The sequence below is a fragment of the Oryzias melastigma genome, linkage group LG17 (genome assembly GCF_002922805.2).
Source record: "Oryzias melastigma strain HK-1 linkage group LG17, ASM292280v2, whole genome shotgun sequence".
In the NCBI taxonomy this organism is placed as follows: domain Eukaryota; kingdom Metazoa; phylum Chordata; class Actinopteri; order Beloniformes; family Adrianichthyidae; genus Oryzias; species Oryzias melastigma.
The window spans coordinates 18,714,503-18,731,929 of NC_050528.1; the positions used below are offsets into that span (position 1 = coordinate 18,714,503).

The 17,427-nt window shown below is 41.7% G+C and overlaps 1 protein-coding gene and 1 long non-coding RNA gene across 3 annotated transcripts in view; one reads left to right on the top strand and one right to left on the bottom strand.

The window, feature by feature from the left end:
* The window catches only part of epha4b (eph receptor A4b), a 106,414-nt gene extending 90,251 nt beyond the window's left edge, over positions 1-16,163 (top strand). Inside the window, exons 14-19 of one of the 2 annotated variants that reach the window (XM_024273351.2) lie at positions 4,672-4,733; positions 7,906-8,115; positions 9,117-9,266; positions 9,349-9,542; positions 11,261-11,401; positions 11,581-16,163. In XM_024273351.2, the coding sequence (XP_024129119.1) occupies positions 4,672-4,733; positions 7,906-8,115; positions 9,117-9,266; positions 9,349-9,542; positions 11,261-11,401; positions 11,581-11,680 (857 nt within the window). In that variant the 3' untranslated portion in view covers positions 11,681-16,163. The remainder of the gene's footprint in view (positions 1-4,671; positions 4,734-7,905; positions 8,116-9,116; positions 9,267-9,348; positions 9,543-11,260; positions 11,402-11,580) is intronic. The other variant, XM_024273352.2, reaches the window with a different exon arrangement.
* Positions 1-17,427, bottom strand: part of LOC112147174 — a 98,447-nt gene that overhangs the window by 43,439 nt on the left and 37,581 nt on the right. The gene's annotated exons all lie outside the window — the stretch shown is intronic.

Consider the following 17,427-nt stretch of genomic DNA (forward strand, 5'->3'; position numbering starts at 1 on the left):
TCAGAAGAGTGCAGCATTGTGCCCCCACCCCTCTCCCCCAACACCTCCTTATCTTCCTTTTATCATCCCAGTTTCCCATTTTATCCGTCAGTCTTTTGTGAGTTTTACAATCACAGCAACAATCGGCTCATTTGGAAAACCCTCAATTACAGAACTCCATCTCATCTGGTGCCACACATATATATACACATGCGCATTAAAGAGCTGCTCTACAAAGGTGCCATTAAAATTGGTGAGGCCACGTTTTCCAGCCATCTTCTATTTGAAGAAACTAATGATTAGTTTTAGCCGTGCGTCTTTGTGCGCTCAACAATAGGCATTTCAATATTTCCTGTCAGCGCTTTTGAAAGTAGTCGTGTTTTGAATACGCGTGCAGATTTGAAAAGCGGGCCCCGAGTGGAGTTGGGGGGGTGACCGCGTTGGATGTGCAGCCGAGGAGAAGTAGGGCTACGGGCGGGACGAGAGTGGATAAATATGGGCGGAAAGAATGGCAGCTGGACGAGAGGAAAGATGGCGAAGCGACAAACGTGAGGAAATGAGGGGGATGAGAGAGCAAAAAGAGAGGAGAGAAGATAAGGTTATTGAGTTTCTGTCTGTTTCAGTGCATCCACTACCTTCCCAGAACAGAGATCCGTCTTGTGTTAAAAGCTTTGTATCATTTAGTTCAGACCCTTAACATTAATCAATACTGCAGTTATTTCATTTTCTCGTTTGTACCTTGGGCCGCCTCATTCAATAAAGGGGTAATGTGGCCCACTGGCACACTGGCAGATAGCTGCTCATAATATGATTGTCCAGATGTATATGGAGTCTATCACTTTCATTTGACACACTAAAACATCCTCTCATAATGCAGTTTCATGCAGTACAGTTTCATACTCAAAGACGGTTTTGTAGCGTTCCACTTCCGTTCTGCACCTGAAGAAGGCGCAAATTTAAATGAATGCCAATGTGATTAGTTAATTAGGTTCTTTCAGGGGCAAACTGAAGAGCGCTTCCCGAATGTTTGGCTCCATGTAGCTCCACGACTTGAGCCGCCATCCTGTCAATGCGTGCCCGGCCAGTGAGGAAGGAGCATGTGATGAAGCTGCTCTGAGCGAGAGAGGATTCATTGTATCCTGAGTGTGTGGCAGGGTGTGTGGGTGTGTGTTTGCGCTGGCAGCAGACAAAAAGAGATAAAACGAGCTAATATACAACATGAGGGTGCGTGCGGTCTCTTTTATCAGTCACCTCTGTTATCTTTTAGACTTGCAGGGATAATTCTGCATGCCAGATAACAGCTGAGGATAGCAGTGTGTGTGTGCGCGTGTGTGTGCATGTGTATTCACAGCGACCTTTGAGCCTCCACAAGAGGATGAGTGTGTTTCATTGTCCTGCACTCGACTGCATCTAACAGCTTAGACCTGAGGGCGATGTTCTCCATCAGAGACACAAGCACACATTCAAACAATGAATAATAGGTTTTCAGAAAAGTTTGTATGATTCTTTAACACATTTGGAAGTAATTGGCTAAAAATATGCACATCTTCATGTGTGAAGGGTCTGTCAATCCCTTTAAGTTTCAGCAAACGTCCTCCATCTCTGATCTGAGCTGCAGTCATCCCTGTGAGATCTCTCCCTGTTTGCAATGGCCTGAAAGTAGCTTTCTCCTGCGCGCACGCACACGCACACACACACAGACCCACCCCCCCTACACACAGGGCGACACACAACACTGGCCCAGTGTGGAGATAAATGTGACCAGCAGTCCTCACCCCTAGCAGAAGAAAATCCAATTCCCTTTCACTTTTATCCCTGAGACTAATGTTACTGTCAAAGAAGACACCACAACCAGAGAGCAGGCGACTCTGTTTGTGTGTGGGGGTGTGTGTGTGTGTGTTTGCTGCAGTGAGATAGTGAATTCATTTAAGGTGATGTATTGCTGTCTTTACCTACAATCTTACTGTAGGCCTCGGTGGTGTTGTTCCTGCCTTTTCCTGACACTCGCCTGACCCCCTCCTCCCACCAGTCCTCATTCGCTTTGCTCCGTCTTCTTGTCTCCTTCTTACATTTCTTCTCCTCCAACACTTTCTTGTATTTCTATATTTTCCTGTCATTGCTTCATTTACTTCCTGCCAGCACAAACTCCTTCCTGAACTTTTATGTACACACCAGGCATGCGATTCAAGAAAGCGCTAAAACAGGCGTTTTTTTTAACAAACTTTTAGCACGAAACTAGAGCGTATAGTCATAGTTGGAAGAGGCTTGGAGCAAAATGTCGTACAAATCTTGCTTTAGGATTTTTTTCCCACAGCTGCATTTTGATAAGACTTGGTATCATTTAATTCTGGCCAGACATGAACCAAAATTTTTAGAATTTCTTTCATGATGAATTTTGTAATTCGTGGTTGGAAAAGGACGGTACTCATACGTCACTACCAAATTTGAGTCCCTGATAGGTCATAATTTACCTGGTTTAACTTTTGATGTGTGTTTTGTACGTAGAGACTGATTCAATGACGTGAACAAAACATTTGAATGTGGAAGTCCAAGGTGTGTTCACACTGGGCATGTGTTGCACTTTCAAGACCGTGCTACACGCGATCGCATCCAGTCTGTGGTTTTCGGGCCTCCTTCGTGTCACTTTTTGACATTTTGGGTGTCCTCAACTTGTTTTTTGATGTGTTGGCTGTTCCCATTAAATCACGGGTCTCCAACCTCTGGGCTGCAGACCAGTACCGGGTCACAGACAGGATAAAAAATGCATACACTAACCAGGGGTCCCCAACCCTTGGGACGTGGTACCGGACGCTGACCTGTTAGGGTTCCTGGCTACTCCCTGTGATTTAATGTGAGTAGCCAGCATGTCAAAAAACAAAAAGTTGGGGACACCCAAAACATCAAAAAGTGACACGGGGGGGCCTCGAACAATACGTCCAGATACGATCATTTAGGAGAGAGAATGTGTAGGACACAAAGGTAGCAGCAGGGAGGGGGGCTTCTTCTTCTTCTGTTTTTTTATTGTCTACAGCCACTTGCTTGTCACCTACAGTGGGTTGAGGTTTGGTATGAAATTTTGCTCTAGGCTTTTATCTTTCCACAGCTCTATTCCGATACACCAAGGGTGTCAAACTCAATCACTTTGGGGGCCACAAAATAAACATGTATTGAACACACTAAAACAATTTTAAAACTTTACAAACGTAACTTTTTAACATAACTATAAATAAAAACAATATTAATATTCCTGAATAAATTAACTTAAACCTTAAATACCTTTTAATATTTTACTCTACATAAAAATATATTTTGTTAAAATTATACAAGTTAGAAATAAGCACAAGATAACATCGGCCCATTAATTACAATAAAATAAAATAATCTGGAAGGCCGAATATAATTACCCAGAGGGCCGGGTCCGGCGGTATACGAAGGACTTGGTGTCATATACTTCCGACCGAGCAACTAGTTGAACTTCAAGCGCGCAATCAATGAGCGTAGAACCCACAACAGGACCTAAAAACTTCTGTGGTGACATGTGAACGTGAGTTCTTGATGCAGAAGTCCAAAACTGGCTCGACGTCTATATACATAGATCAGGGCTGGACAATCCTGGTCCTCAAGAGCCACAATCCTGCCTGGTTTCCAGCTCTTCTTGACCATCAAGATCCAACAGTCCAGGGAGGGCTGGAAACCAGGCAGGCCAGCCCTGACATTGACTTTCATTGAAAGAGGCCACTGTAATACGAGATGGTATGAGCGTATCTTCATAGGAAGTAGTTGCTTTAATGTGCATTTCTGAGCCCGGTGTGAACGTGGAATAACATTTTAATTTTTTGAAGTTCTAAAAAAATGTCATTAAAATCATATTTTCTTATGTTTTTGTACAAAAAACAGACAGTTCTATACATAATACGCTTTTTAATGATTTAAAAAAATTATCTAAATATTTTTCTTTTTGATTTTTTTTAAGTAGATCCAACCCCCTCCCTGCTTGTTTTCCCTCCCTCTGTTTTCCCGTCCTTATCTCTCCCTCAGGTTTTCCTCCCAGCATCACTGAGGTCTGATTTAGGAAACGTGAACTATTCATCATAACTGACACACAGTCTGTGTTTACAAGCTGTGCACACACCAACACACACACTTCTAAGTGCACACAGTGTGTTTGTGATTGGCAAAGCCTGACTGTGGGGTGGGGGTGGGGGGGTGGGGAGAGACCAGTGAAACAGGCTGGTGTGTTTTTTTAGCATGTCTGTGTGTGTGATTGCCGGCACTTTGTTAATCATTTGTAAGCCCCAACAGACGCCATGCGGGGGATCATAGTGCATGGGGCATGTCAGTCACAGGCGCACACTCACGCAGGTGCTCCGCCACACAAACACAAACCTCCTCCCTTGAGGCTGATTAGTATTCATGAGATCTCAGGAGCCCCCCCCACCCCTCCTAGAACATGCACACTCAAACACACATATTCTAGTGGACTGGTCTATTCTAATTATCTCCTGGCGTTTATGGAGAGGGCTGATTAGAAGCTGTCAGTGTGACTGATGACGACATGCCACGTTATCCCCCAGAGAGAAGCGGGGAGATGGAGAGATCGTCCGGTCACAGCTGAGGACTCGCCGTCGTCTCTGCCCTCCTTTCAACATATTTATTTCTTGTTACTAACTGCCTTATTTTCTGCCCGTGTAGGTAAGCCGGTGATGATTATAACAGAGTTCATGGAAAATGGATCTCTGGACACTTTTCTCAAGGTGAGTCGTGGAACAACAGCTCTTGTGTGTCTTCCAAGGCCAGAAGAGAAACATTTTGCTGCGGAGGCCATAGCTTTTTAAAATTTGATAAAGAAAAATTTAAAGCCAGTGAATTTAATCAAGAAAAAACAATCTTCAAGGGTTTCCTTTGGGTAAGGGGAGCAAGAAAATCCCTATAATCCCCAAGTAAATGAATCTGATTCAGTATCAATAATCCCACTTATCAAATACAGACAGAGAGAGAGGCAGGAACAGTTGAGGTGCTGTGGGTTGAAGTGCTGAAGTTTCATTTCCTCTGGACACAGAACTGCTGCAGACTGCTTACAAATGCGCAATGTGAACTAAGACAGATTCTTTTTTAGTTTTGATGGATTTTTTCAAAATAAAACACTGTAAAAAATACCTGTGGGAATTTTTAAAATAAATGAGTGTTTATTACAATCTACTGGAATTACGTTGATTGCATTAACGGTTGAAAAGTTACACTATGTTAAAGATTTAGTGTTTAAGTGTCTCATATGTTAAAGGGTTAATATGTCATTACTTAAATAGATTTTTTTGATGAGGAGGAAGAAATAAGTTAAAAAAATAAGGCTAAATTTGATGTAATACTAATTACTGAGTATTTTTTTTAATAATTATGCCTTCTTGGTGTCCTGTCATAAACCTTCACAGGCATCAAACTAACAACTGGTCTGTGAAGGTTAATTAAAGCACAAAGGATGTGTGTGTTTGTGTGTGTGCTTGCTCACACTGAAAGGACGCCGCGCTGTAAATCTGATACTTTGTTCTATTAATGTGTAAGAGGCTCAGGTATTGATTTATCTGAGGGGCCTTGATTTGTGTTTTGCATAAAGCCAGATGAATGGCGTGCTGCAGTCCTGTTGAGCCTCACGGTCGACATCCGTCTGATTCATATTCAGAGTTGTTTGTCAGCCTGTAAAATCACTGCGGCGCTGCAGAGCCATTAAGGCTGTGATTATGGGCTGGCTGCTAAATAGATGCCAATCCCATCTGCAACACCGAAGTAGAATGAAGTGACAAACACAAAACACCTAAAGAATAACACGTCGGAGTGCAGTCAATCACAGAAGGTCTTCAAAACAGGTCTTCAAAGTGAAAGCCTGTTGTTCCTCTTTAACCCTTTAACCCCTTGAGATTTCATCAGCAACTCTTAAATACCAGATAAGCTTTAAATGGGACATACCATGATTTTCTTAAGCCTTTCAGAGTGAACTATATGCGTATATTTGATCATATATTACCTTTAGAACACTAAAAAATAGATTATTTATTAAATATTAGTAATTTTCATTAGTTTTTTTCCTACCCAGAAGTAAAACGACTTGATTCCTGAAGCTCCGCCTGCCACTGCGTGTGGCTGCCGCCCATTTTACAACGCGTTCCCAGTGCCAGTCTTTCTTTGTTTCTCCCACAAAAATAAACATCCAATTTTTTTTTTTAAAGATGCACATACCCGGCCATCACTGCACTGGTTCACAACACAAATACACTCGGTGCTGCACGACTGTGCTCGACTGGCGCTGGGGGTGTCTTAAAGGAGCCTCATGTCTAAAATAACAAACACCTGTTGGAATTTATTGAAGACAGGACACAACTGGAAGATATTGTGCATCTAAAATAAAAGTTTTTTTTGCTGATCACCGCCAGCTCCATGGAAAAATTTGGTGTTGGTGCTAGCCTTAGGCGGAACTAAAGGTCCATTCCCACCAAATGCGAATTACGCAGCAGAGGCGGCCAGATTCAATGTTAAGTCAATGGTTACATGCGGGCGCTCCGAGGCGAATTGAAGTTCCGCGGTGCGAATTGAGCGACTGGCATGGTGAGAAAGACTGGCAGCAGCTCGATTTGAGCAATTCAGCACGAATTGGGCGGCGCAGGCAAAATTGAAATATCTGAAGTTTGACAGGTCGCCAAGTCGCATCTGCTAATCAGGAACTTAGAGCGCAGGTTTAGTAGATAACACAGAAATGCATGAACAGATCAAAATACTGCTTTGGTGTTGTTTATAGCGAAGAATGAACATTATAATACACTTAAAAGCTCAAAAAGTTGTTTTTTCATGGTATGGCCCTTTTAATGTACTGTAACTTTTCAACCGATAACACGGTCAATGTAAATCCAGCAGATTCAAAAGCAGAGAAACACTTTTTTCGCTAAAGAAGCTAAAACTCCAGTGTTAAAGAGTTAACTTTCACCCGTGGTGGAATTTATGTATTGATTCTGTTTTTTTCTATTAAAAAAACAATGTTAAGATGTTACTTTTTGCCAAAACTATGAAAATGGTCCCCTTCTGCCATCTAGCCTTGGTGTCCTACATTCGTCCCCTCCCTGCCTTCCCTGTCGTGCCCACCCATCCTCCTTCTTCCTGGCAATGCAATGTGCCGTACAGATTGATAGAGGAAGTCTGTAGGTTTGTTAGACAGTCCAATCAATCAGCATCTCACAAAACCACCGGCTAATTAACTTACTCCACAGCTGCTGAGGCAGAGGGAAAGAAGAAAGACAGAGAGGAAAGGAGGGCGGTCCACAGATGCAGAAAATGAAGGAGGATAGATAGATAGATAGATAGAAAGTTAGATGGATGGATAGATGTACCCTGAATCAAAGTATTACAGAGTTTCGCTCTCTAAGCCAACGACGGAGGAGTTAGGGAGATGGATGGAGAGACTGGAGAAGAAGAGATGATATAAAGGAGAGACGGTGACCGATAACATGAATGGGTCTTTAACGGGGACTGTTGGCCCGGCGCTGAAATAATTGGCAGGAGAAGGTGAGCTGGACAGTCATCGATCAGCAGGCTGCACTCTCTGCCAAAGACAGCGCAAAACTGAGCTCCGCGTGGGCACGCGGTCAGTGCTAAAGAGGAAAGTTTTGTCTGATCTGTCAGATTCAATCCTCTCCAGGCAGGTTTCCTTTGTTTGTGATCCCCCATTGATCCTTAGAAGGAGAAATGTATCTTTTACTTAACACCTCCTCGGGGAGGTCAAAGGATGGGGTTAGCAGAGCTGAAGAGATTCAGAGTGCTGCTCGGGGACTCTCCAAAAGTGTAGAATGATGCTATTAAACCGTGAGTCCTGGCTCAGACCTTCAGTTACAGTGTGGTGTCAACATTTAATGTACGTTTATTCCTTTTTGGTTTATTTTCCAGAAACATGACGGTCAGTTCACAGTCATCCAGCTGGTGGGCATGCTGCGCGGCATCGCCTCAGGTATGAAGTACCTGTCAGACATGAGCTACGTTCACAGAGACCTGGCTGCTCGAAACATCCTGGTGAACAGCAACCTGGTGTGCAAAGTGTCGGACTTCGGATTGAGCCGGGTTCTGGAGGACGATCCCGAGGCGGCTTACACTACAAGGGTAGGAAAAACGTAACCAAGTATCAAAATAACAGTATTAACTTTTGCAAAAGAGTTTCATCTGGCAGAACTGCTGAATGAAGGGAAAGCTGCACAGACAGACTGTTCCTTTAATACTTTTTGCTTTGATGCAGTTAAATCAGTCATTAGTGACAGCAGCATCCTCTCACATAGCTCAGGGATGAAGGCGAAACACAAACATCAGTGAGTCAAGCCACTGTGGAGTAACTCATCTAAAATGTCCACAAGGAGATGGCGTTATTCATATTCATAGGAAGTGTTGAGATTGTCATTCCTAATACGGTATTAGCATTGCCCCCAGGTGGAGTGTGCGAGTAGCTGACTGCTCTATTGCAGTCTCACAAACTCCCACTGATGTCAGTAGACCTTGATGGAGCTGGAGGCGCTTTGGGGAGGTGGGGGAGGCGGAGACAGAGGAGGGGGAGAACGGAGACTTAGATCCAGGGAACTGGGGAAAAAGAGAAGAAGAATGATCCAATGAGAGCATTCAGGGGGAAAAAAAAGACGATGGGGGTGGGGGTGGACAGGGAGTGGTGAAAACAAAAGTACAGTGCGGAGTGACTTGGCAGCTTTGTCTTTTATTTGACTTTCACCAAGCAGAGATGGAGAATGCTACAGGAGGTGGTGCAGAGGTAGCTGCTGCATGTTAAAAAGCTGAGGCGAGCTGACAGAGGTGTGTTAGAGTGAGGAAACAAAGGAGGAGGGGGTATTATTACCCGTTTGTACATTCAGGAGCCAAGGAAGAATCCTTTTGATCTGTGCATCAACAACAAAGACAAAGGAATAAGAAGGAGAGGAGATACATCATGGCTCTGAGAATACTCTGCTTGTTCAGAGCATTATGGGAACAGCGTGCGGTTTTGCTTAGTCGTACAATCTTTCCTCTCTTTGTTCTGCACAAATGTGATTGGGCAGCCTGTTGACATTCACACTTCGCCAAACAAGTTCAGGGTGACCTACTTTATGTGTGAACTGTTTTAGGGAGGCAAGATCCCCATCAGATGGACGGCTCCAGAGGCCATAGCCTACAGGAAGTTCACCTCAGCGAGTGACGTATGGAGCTACGGCATCGTCATGTGGGAGGTGGTTTCATACGGAGAACGACCGTACTGGGAGATGTCCAATCAGGATGTGAGACAACCTCGCCACACCTTAAATTCAGTGTTTTATGCTAAATCTAGCATGTAACGCGCATCGATTCTTCCCTGTGTAGGTGATCAAAGCAATAGATGAGGGTTACCGTCTTCCTGCTCCCATGGATTGTCCTGTGGTGCTGCACCAACTCATGTTGGACTGCTGGGAGAAGAGCCGCAGCGACAGACCAAAGTTTGGACAGATTGTCACAATTCTGGACAAACTCATCAGAAACCCAGCCAGCCTCAGAGAGCTGGCCAAAAGCCTAGTATGGTGAGTTTGAGAACTAAAACTGGCAATTTTTCATATAGACTTAGCAAACACATTTGTTTAATAGAAATGTTGTTGGAGCTTTTATTATAGATGTACAAGTTGAGCTAAACTAAAATCCAATAGAATAAAAATACATAGGGTTGGGGTTTGACATATCTTGTGATTCCTGCCTTCACTAAACCTCTAAAATCCCAAGTCGTTCTGTACGCTTCTACTGAATGTCTTTTATTTTTACATTTACATTTTTTTTTTACACCTCAGGCAGGGAGCTGACGTACAGCCGATGTTGGGATCCCTTTTTCAAAACAGACGTTCTAAACAGAAAGAAAACAATTCCCAGCATAACTGAGCAGACAAGCAAAAGCTCAGAAACATTCCCCAGACAGGACATAAACGAGGCACATGACAGGAAAACAGAGTTCTACACAAAGGATTCCTCTGTAAAGACTTGTAGAAAGAATTTCATAGACATACAAGTACAATCGGTGTCTTGGAAAAAATATTATTTTCCACATTGACGATCCGTTCTGGTCATCCTTTGATTTTTTGTATAAGTGTTGCCAGTGGTCTTTTAATTATGATTATGCCGTTTTTAGCCAAAATCCAAAAAATCTGCGTCGTAGTTTCTGCAGAGCGCCAGTAGTTCATTAGAAATTCATGTGCAGTGCAACCCCACCCCCACTTCCTGTCACCTACCTGCTTGCTCACTCTCCCAATAACTTACAGACCCTCACACTTCTGCCCTAACATTACCAGTGCAAGAAAAATGATGAATAATATTGGATTTATCCAACCCTACAGGTTTGAACCAGATGACAGGAAAACAAAGACGTATTTGTCTGCAAGTGAATGTATCAGAATGGAGCGGAGCAGGCGATTGTAGTTTATACATCAAACAGTTTTTTTGTCTGATCCCGATTCACTTCATAAATTAAAAAAAATATTCAGAAATGCTAATTTAAGCTTGATTAATTGATCATAATTAACGTGTTAATGTTTAATAATGTCCTCAGAGATCCTGCAGTGCAGCAGTGAGATTGGTGTAATAAAACTCAGTCTAAAATAAACTCAAACTTTTTTTTATAATCTGTGGTTGAGATTTTATTAAATTAAAGAGATAATGTGGCATTTATTTGGAGTTTTTGGACCAATGAGCAAGCAGGTAGTCTTCCAAATTGAAAATACAGAGGTACATTCAAAAGTAGACAAAAACTGAGTTTTAGGTTCTTGGTTCCAAAGAACTAAAAAAAAAAAAAAAAACTTTCTAAATGTACAATTTTCCAAGTAAATTCATATTGTGACTAATTACAGATAATAAGTGACTGGCAAATACTGTAACTAAATAAAATAAAATAATCGCAACTAATTTTTTCCAGGTTTGTGATTAATTTGTTAGTTTTTTTTTCTAATTTATTCCTGGCCCTATTAATTTTCTCTTCTATTTATCCTAAATCATCACAAAAAGGCCGCAAGAACATGTTAAAAACACAAAAAATACCTATTTTTTGTCGGAGTGGGTCTTTAAGCATTAATATCATAAAAATGTCAAAACAAGGAAGCAAGTTAAAAGCTCTGCATATGATAGAAAAGTGAGAATCTTACTCACTAATACATTTTTTTTGGTAAAACTGAGACAAAAATTCATCTGAAAATGCCTTTGTGTTGTTTTCACACGGTTTACTATCCATCCTTGAGTAAGTTGTGTGCTTGCGTCCCAGCAGTGAAGACCCGTCCAGCCCAGAGTTCAGCGTGAGCACAGTGGATGAGTGGCTGGACGCCATCAAGATGGGCCAGTACAAGGAGAATTTCTCCAGTTCGGGATACGTCAGCTTGGACTCCATTCTCTACATTAGTGTCAGGTACAGACGTGCGATCTCTCAAAATGAAACACTCAAAATGTCAATCCTGTCTGCAGAACACTTACAGGATTCCATTTCACTGTCTTTTGAAAGTACAGATACCTATTTTCACAAGACCTTTCTGTGCTGTCCTCTGCTTAATGAGAAACGATCTGATTTATCGTCTGCTTTCTGTGTAGTGAGCTGGTTAAGATGGGAGTGACTCTGGCCGGCCATCAGAAGAAGATTCTGTCCAGCGTGCAGAGCCTGCAGACCCAGGGGACGCACATCCAAGTATAAGAGTTTTCCCATGAACACAGTGAGACTGGATGCTCCTGTGAAGGGTCTCCCCACTGAAATGGATTAGTAATGGATACTCTGCGCTTTAGCCTCCATTGATTTTAAGACACACTTAGATGGAGACAACATGGACGCTTGCCTCCTTCACTACCTTGTGCTCCCTGTCCTCTGCGGACACTTCTGGCTTCAGCACTCAGAGTCCCAGCAGCACCATCACCATATCGGAACAACAGAGAGACACGTTTCCAACGTCACGCCTCCAGCATCCAAGACCATTTCCGAACGTATCAGCTTGAAAAAAAAAAAAAGAAAAATCAAAAAAACCTAAAAAGACAAAAAAACATTCTAGTGATCATCATTGTTCGTGACGTGTACAGTTGGCTTTTATCGCCTTTTCATTTGTCTCTGAGATATCACAATGAAGGATTTAAAAAGGGTCAGATGATATGTATATGTGCAGAAATATGTTTATAGGGGCCGCGTGTCCCACAGCCGTAGACATGGACCTAACGTTTGTATCGGTGGTGACGGTTATACTGCTCAGCTAAACACGGGAAATATGTATTAACAGCCTCTTCTATGGCTTTCTGATCACAGAAACGAGCCAAAACAGCTGATGACATGAATGTGCCGGGGGAGGGACGGGAAAAGTGAAACTGGACCTGAGGGATGTAGATTTTGCTAGGTGAGATGGCGGTACGATTTGTTTCAAATAGGGTATTTAGCCAGGACAAGGGCTTCCTAGAGATTGCTTTCAAACACGCTTCCATAGCAACTAGACATAAGAGTATGATAAGTAGTCTGCCTGCACATGCAATGTGACTGCAAACATGCAACAAAAAAAAAGGATAAAATGTTTTTCTTCCATTCCGTGTTTTACAGTACAGAGTTTTCAGGATGCTTGTTTTAGGGAGGTTGTGAAAGCACATGAAAGTGCAGAATGGTTTGCAGGGTTGAGCCATGTACAGCAACCTTCTTCATCTGGATAATGAACCACTATTCCAGCTGTGAGCTTTCCTTTCATCAGTCCCTGTCGTTGAATGGTCACCACTAACAATGATTAGAGTGATCTGTGTTTCCCCAAAAACTCTGCTTGATCAAATGGAGCCCAGTAATGGACCCCTCTATCAAGACAAAGTGGTTTTTGTTTGTTTTTTAAGATGTGCTTCTACTCTTCTAGAAGGTAAATCTTACTTAACCCTATAACATCAAAGCTCCGGTGTTTATTGGGTTGGGCACCGATCGGGTTTTATTCGGTTCCGGTGCCAAAACGGTTCTTTTGTTTCGATTCCTATTCAGTGCCAATACAGTAATACAAGTAAGGCTTACATCTTCCCAACTTAACATATTTTCATTCCCAAGTTGTCACATATTGATGCATGATTAAGACTTCTGTTTTAAAAATTGACATTTTGTGTTTCGTCGTTTTTTGATATGCAGGCTGGTTCCATTAAGTCAGAGCTCCCCAACCTCCCAGCTGCAAACTGGTGAACCCGGCCTTCTTTCGCTGCGTGGCAAATTTGCTGCTCCCGTTTGGGTGTCTCTCACACTTCCAATGAATGGAAGGCACAGATTACATTGATCAGGTTTATTTATTGAGTTCTACAAAAATCTAAAAAAAAAAAAAAAGAACAAAGGGCTTTGATCTCACTCGTGGGTGTGTCTGGATAACAGCCATATCCACTGTGTTTCTGTGTCTCTGTGACTGAGTTTGAAGGCTGCCCCCCATTAACCCGAGAGGGGGGAAGAAATAGAGGACCTTTTTTTTAATTACTGTCTTATAAAATAAGAAAAATATCACAGTTCAGGAAACCCCAGCAGGCTGCTCCAGATCCTCGCAACGGCTGTCTGTCTGCCGGCGTGTTGATCGAGCTCCGCTGAAGTCTGGCTGCAGCCACCTCCGTGCTGCGACAGGACAAAAACACTCGTATTGGGTTAGTATTTTACCCGCTGATCGGGTCACTAAAAATGTCCAAAGCTGACTTCCTGATTGGCTGATGCAACGGAGGGACCTGTTAAACTTTTGTGACCTGCTGTTAAATGCAGTCCGACACCGATCTTGTACGAGCCCGCCTGCTATCCCAGGAAGGCAGCAGGATTGGCTGGAACTTCAATGCACTGAACAGAGTAAAAATTGACATGTCCTAATACAAATAGACCTTCATTGAAAGAGTTTGCTGCAGCTTCTTTCAGTTTAGTAGAACCGCATGAATCATAACGGTTCCTACTTGGAACCAAATTTCGGTGCCCAACCCTATTGTTTATGTTCTTTGATTTTTTTTTTTTTTTTTTTTTNNAATTGTTAACATGATCAACATAGTTCCAATAAATTCTGAAGGAAAATAGCGGCTCACGCCACTTTTTTACTTAAAAATCTATTGGTATTTCGTTGATCGTGTAAACAGCTCTAAAGTTACATTATGTAAAAGATTTTGAGTTAAAGCGTCACCAGCAACACCTCAGGTGTTAAAGGGTTAAAGAAAGATTCGTGTTGTCTCACTTTTTTCTTTCTTTTTTTTTTGCTGTGCTAACCAATTTATAAACCAAGTACCCAAACAAGAAATCTCAAAACTGAGTTTCCACATCAGAAGGAGACAGCTGCTTTTCACAGCTTTATGTAAAAGGATCCTTTCTTTACAGACAGTAATAATAATAATAATAATAATGACCCGTTTGGTGTATTGTAAAGCTCTTGATTCATGTGGTGAACAGTAGGACCAGTGGCATAAAGTACAGTGTATACCATTGTATCATAGTGTAAAATATGTACAGTGTTGATTTCCAATGGTAGAATGTTTGTAATGATAACAATGATGTACTTTTATTGTGAAAAAGAGATTTCCGAGTTTCTCGTTCAGGGGGGCAGGAGTTGTAGGAGGAAAGCATAGGTTTGCTGGTCTGAATAAAGGAATGTAGCATGATGCAAAGCTTCAGCCTTGATAGACGGGGACAGTGACTGCAGTGTCTATGATAGCGTTAGGATGAGTAGAATGGACTCTCTTTGTTTATGCACTTACTATATTTCCATATCCACCCTGAACAGTCGGGACTTGCACTTTTTAGCCGGGGTTTAAACGCTTGTTCTAAAGATAAAAAGGTGAAGGTGGAATTTAAAAAGTAAATGATCCCATCTTCAAGTCATGCTTGAGTTGCTATACCTTAGATAAAAACTATTTTATCCCAGTCTTCATTTCTTAATAAACTTACATTTTGCACTTATAATCAAGAGTACCTAGCTGCAGGTAATATGGCGGATGTAATGGCAGATAGACCTGATGGGGCCAATGGATGTCCAACAGAAGTTGCATTTTATCTAAAGGGCGGGAGTTGGTGATCTCAAAAACGGAAATTCTACTTTTATGTTACTTTTTGTTGTTTATGCTTTTATTGTTGTGTTTTATTTTATTAATATTATTTTCTTAACTCTTTGAGACCCACAGACAATTTTATAGAAATAAAGAGATGTCAATTATTTTTAGTTTTTGCAAGAGAATCTGGCCACAGAGAAATAATATGGTGCTTGAACATTAAAAGCTGGAAGTCCCTCCCCCTGCCCGAGCCGGCCACAAAAAAAAAATAAATAAATAAAAAATTGCGCCCAAAACCATTGGCTGGAAGTCCCCAACTGGAACCCCCATTTTAAGCTTTCAATCTTTTTTTCCCTTTGATATACCGTACCTGTTTACATAATCAGCTAATTCACAGAGAAAAACAGCGGCATTTCAACAGCTTTTTCTCCGGACGTAAATGGGTGTAGTTATGCAAATTTAAACACTTGTTAATATTGACTTGAAAGAAAAAAAACGATTGATGTTCTCTGTCCCATTTGAAGCTCATCTTGTACACTGAACTGTTACAGAGTTTATTCACATTTAAAAGCTTAAAAAATGATAGTTCTGAGACGTTTTTAAAATATCATTTTTGAAAAAGTTTTCCAAAGTTTTGAAAATTTCCACCTACGCCATCGGCTAAAGTTCCGAAATTTTTGCTAGAGATTGTTTCTGGCGCCATCTTGCACGGCACCAGAGGCCCTGTCAGTTTTTGGACAAAAGTGATCTTTTATTGTAATAAATATACACAAGACGAGCATCGATCTCTGACAGCTACAACGCAGAACAGAGTTCTGTGGTGGTCGGAGCAGAACAGAGCTGTCTAATAGAAATCCAACAACGAGGAAACCGATAATTGTTTCAATTTTGAATGGGGACCGACATGAATAACGAGCACCGCCATTGTCTAAAAATTGCGTAAACTCTGCGGTTCACCACAAAAGTCTTGCCTGCCACCGTTATGGTGTTCGGAGTAGATCCAACACGCCTCCACCAGATTCCAGCCAAGCAGAACACTGGAAATCCAGCTGGATCAAACTTTTCCCAAAAAACTCTCTTTTATTATTTTTAGAAAAACACAATAAGAAAAGCATACTAAAAAACAGTTGAGAAGTTCACCCTGTGAGAAAATAAACTTAAGTGTTAAAAAAAAATAAAACTTCCGTTGGAAACCCATCGAGTCTGTTGGGTCTTTCCACCATTAAATCTGCCATCTTACCTGCAGCTGAGTCCTTCTCCTTAAAAAGTTGTCCTAGTTTAAACACGAGTGAGTCTGTAAAAGTAGTCCTACAAAGCTGACTCCCCTACTAAAGGACCGTTTCAAAGATGGATCAGAACCAACTGTCTGGACAGAGCTAACATAAATATTTAAAGGATTAAAATAGGCGGGTATTTATTTTATAGAGATAGTTTGGGTGTGGTTCTGTAAATTTAATCATGTGTACATGAGTTCTCAGGCTTGACAATGTAAGCACCCTCACATGGCAAAAACAAGCTTGAAAGTTTATTGGCATCCGACTGCTCTTTGCATAGTTTCCAAAAGCCAACAGACTCAAATAAGGAACGCCCCGTGACAGTTTGGAGGGGGAGGGTTGGAATGGAGCTGAGAAGCTCTCTCCGTCTTCGAAAAGCAGAAAAAAAAAATGCAAATAGGGGAACTGTTGTGCTTTGTTTTGTCTCTGTGGTAATTTTGACCAAAGCATATCACGGATACTTGATTCAAACCTCAGGAAATTTCACCAAGTTGAAAGCATGTTTATGTCCTTTAGGAAGAAAATGCCAGACTGGAGATGTAAACCTGACAATCTCACCTTTATGATTCTGCTCCATCATCCGTGGGCGTTTTGACCAGCGTAGCAGTTAGTATTGAGGGTTTAACTGCCAAATGGTGGGCAAGAAAAAGTAACATTTGTACTTGTGTTTTTCTACCCCAGCGTTTTATACAAAACTCACCCACTAAAAAGCTAAGAAGAAATTCCCAAACACTTTCACCACAATTTCACCTCTAAAAACAAGCAAATGCAAACTTGTGAGAGTGCAAAAGTGTTCATTCTACTCTTGCTAACTCTATGATTTCCCTCTAGCGGACAATGTTTGACCGCTGGCCTTTTAGATGCCTTATTTACTCAGCTGTTGTTATTTTCTGTTGTCATTTCGTTTTTTTTAAATCTACAGTACTATTTATCTCAGCTTAAAGTGGAGCTCACATCACCACCTTCATCTCAGCTCTCCACCACCCTCTTCCTCATGACACTTTCAATTCTGCAGGTCTGTAAAATTAAAGGACTTGAGGAGCTTGTTTTCAATTAATTGTTTGAAAATGGTTTCGCCAAGTAAAAAAAAAATGCCCAATGCATCATTAGAAATTACCAGAGAATAAAGCTCTGTTGTAAGTGTCCTCAATTTTACAAACCTTTC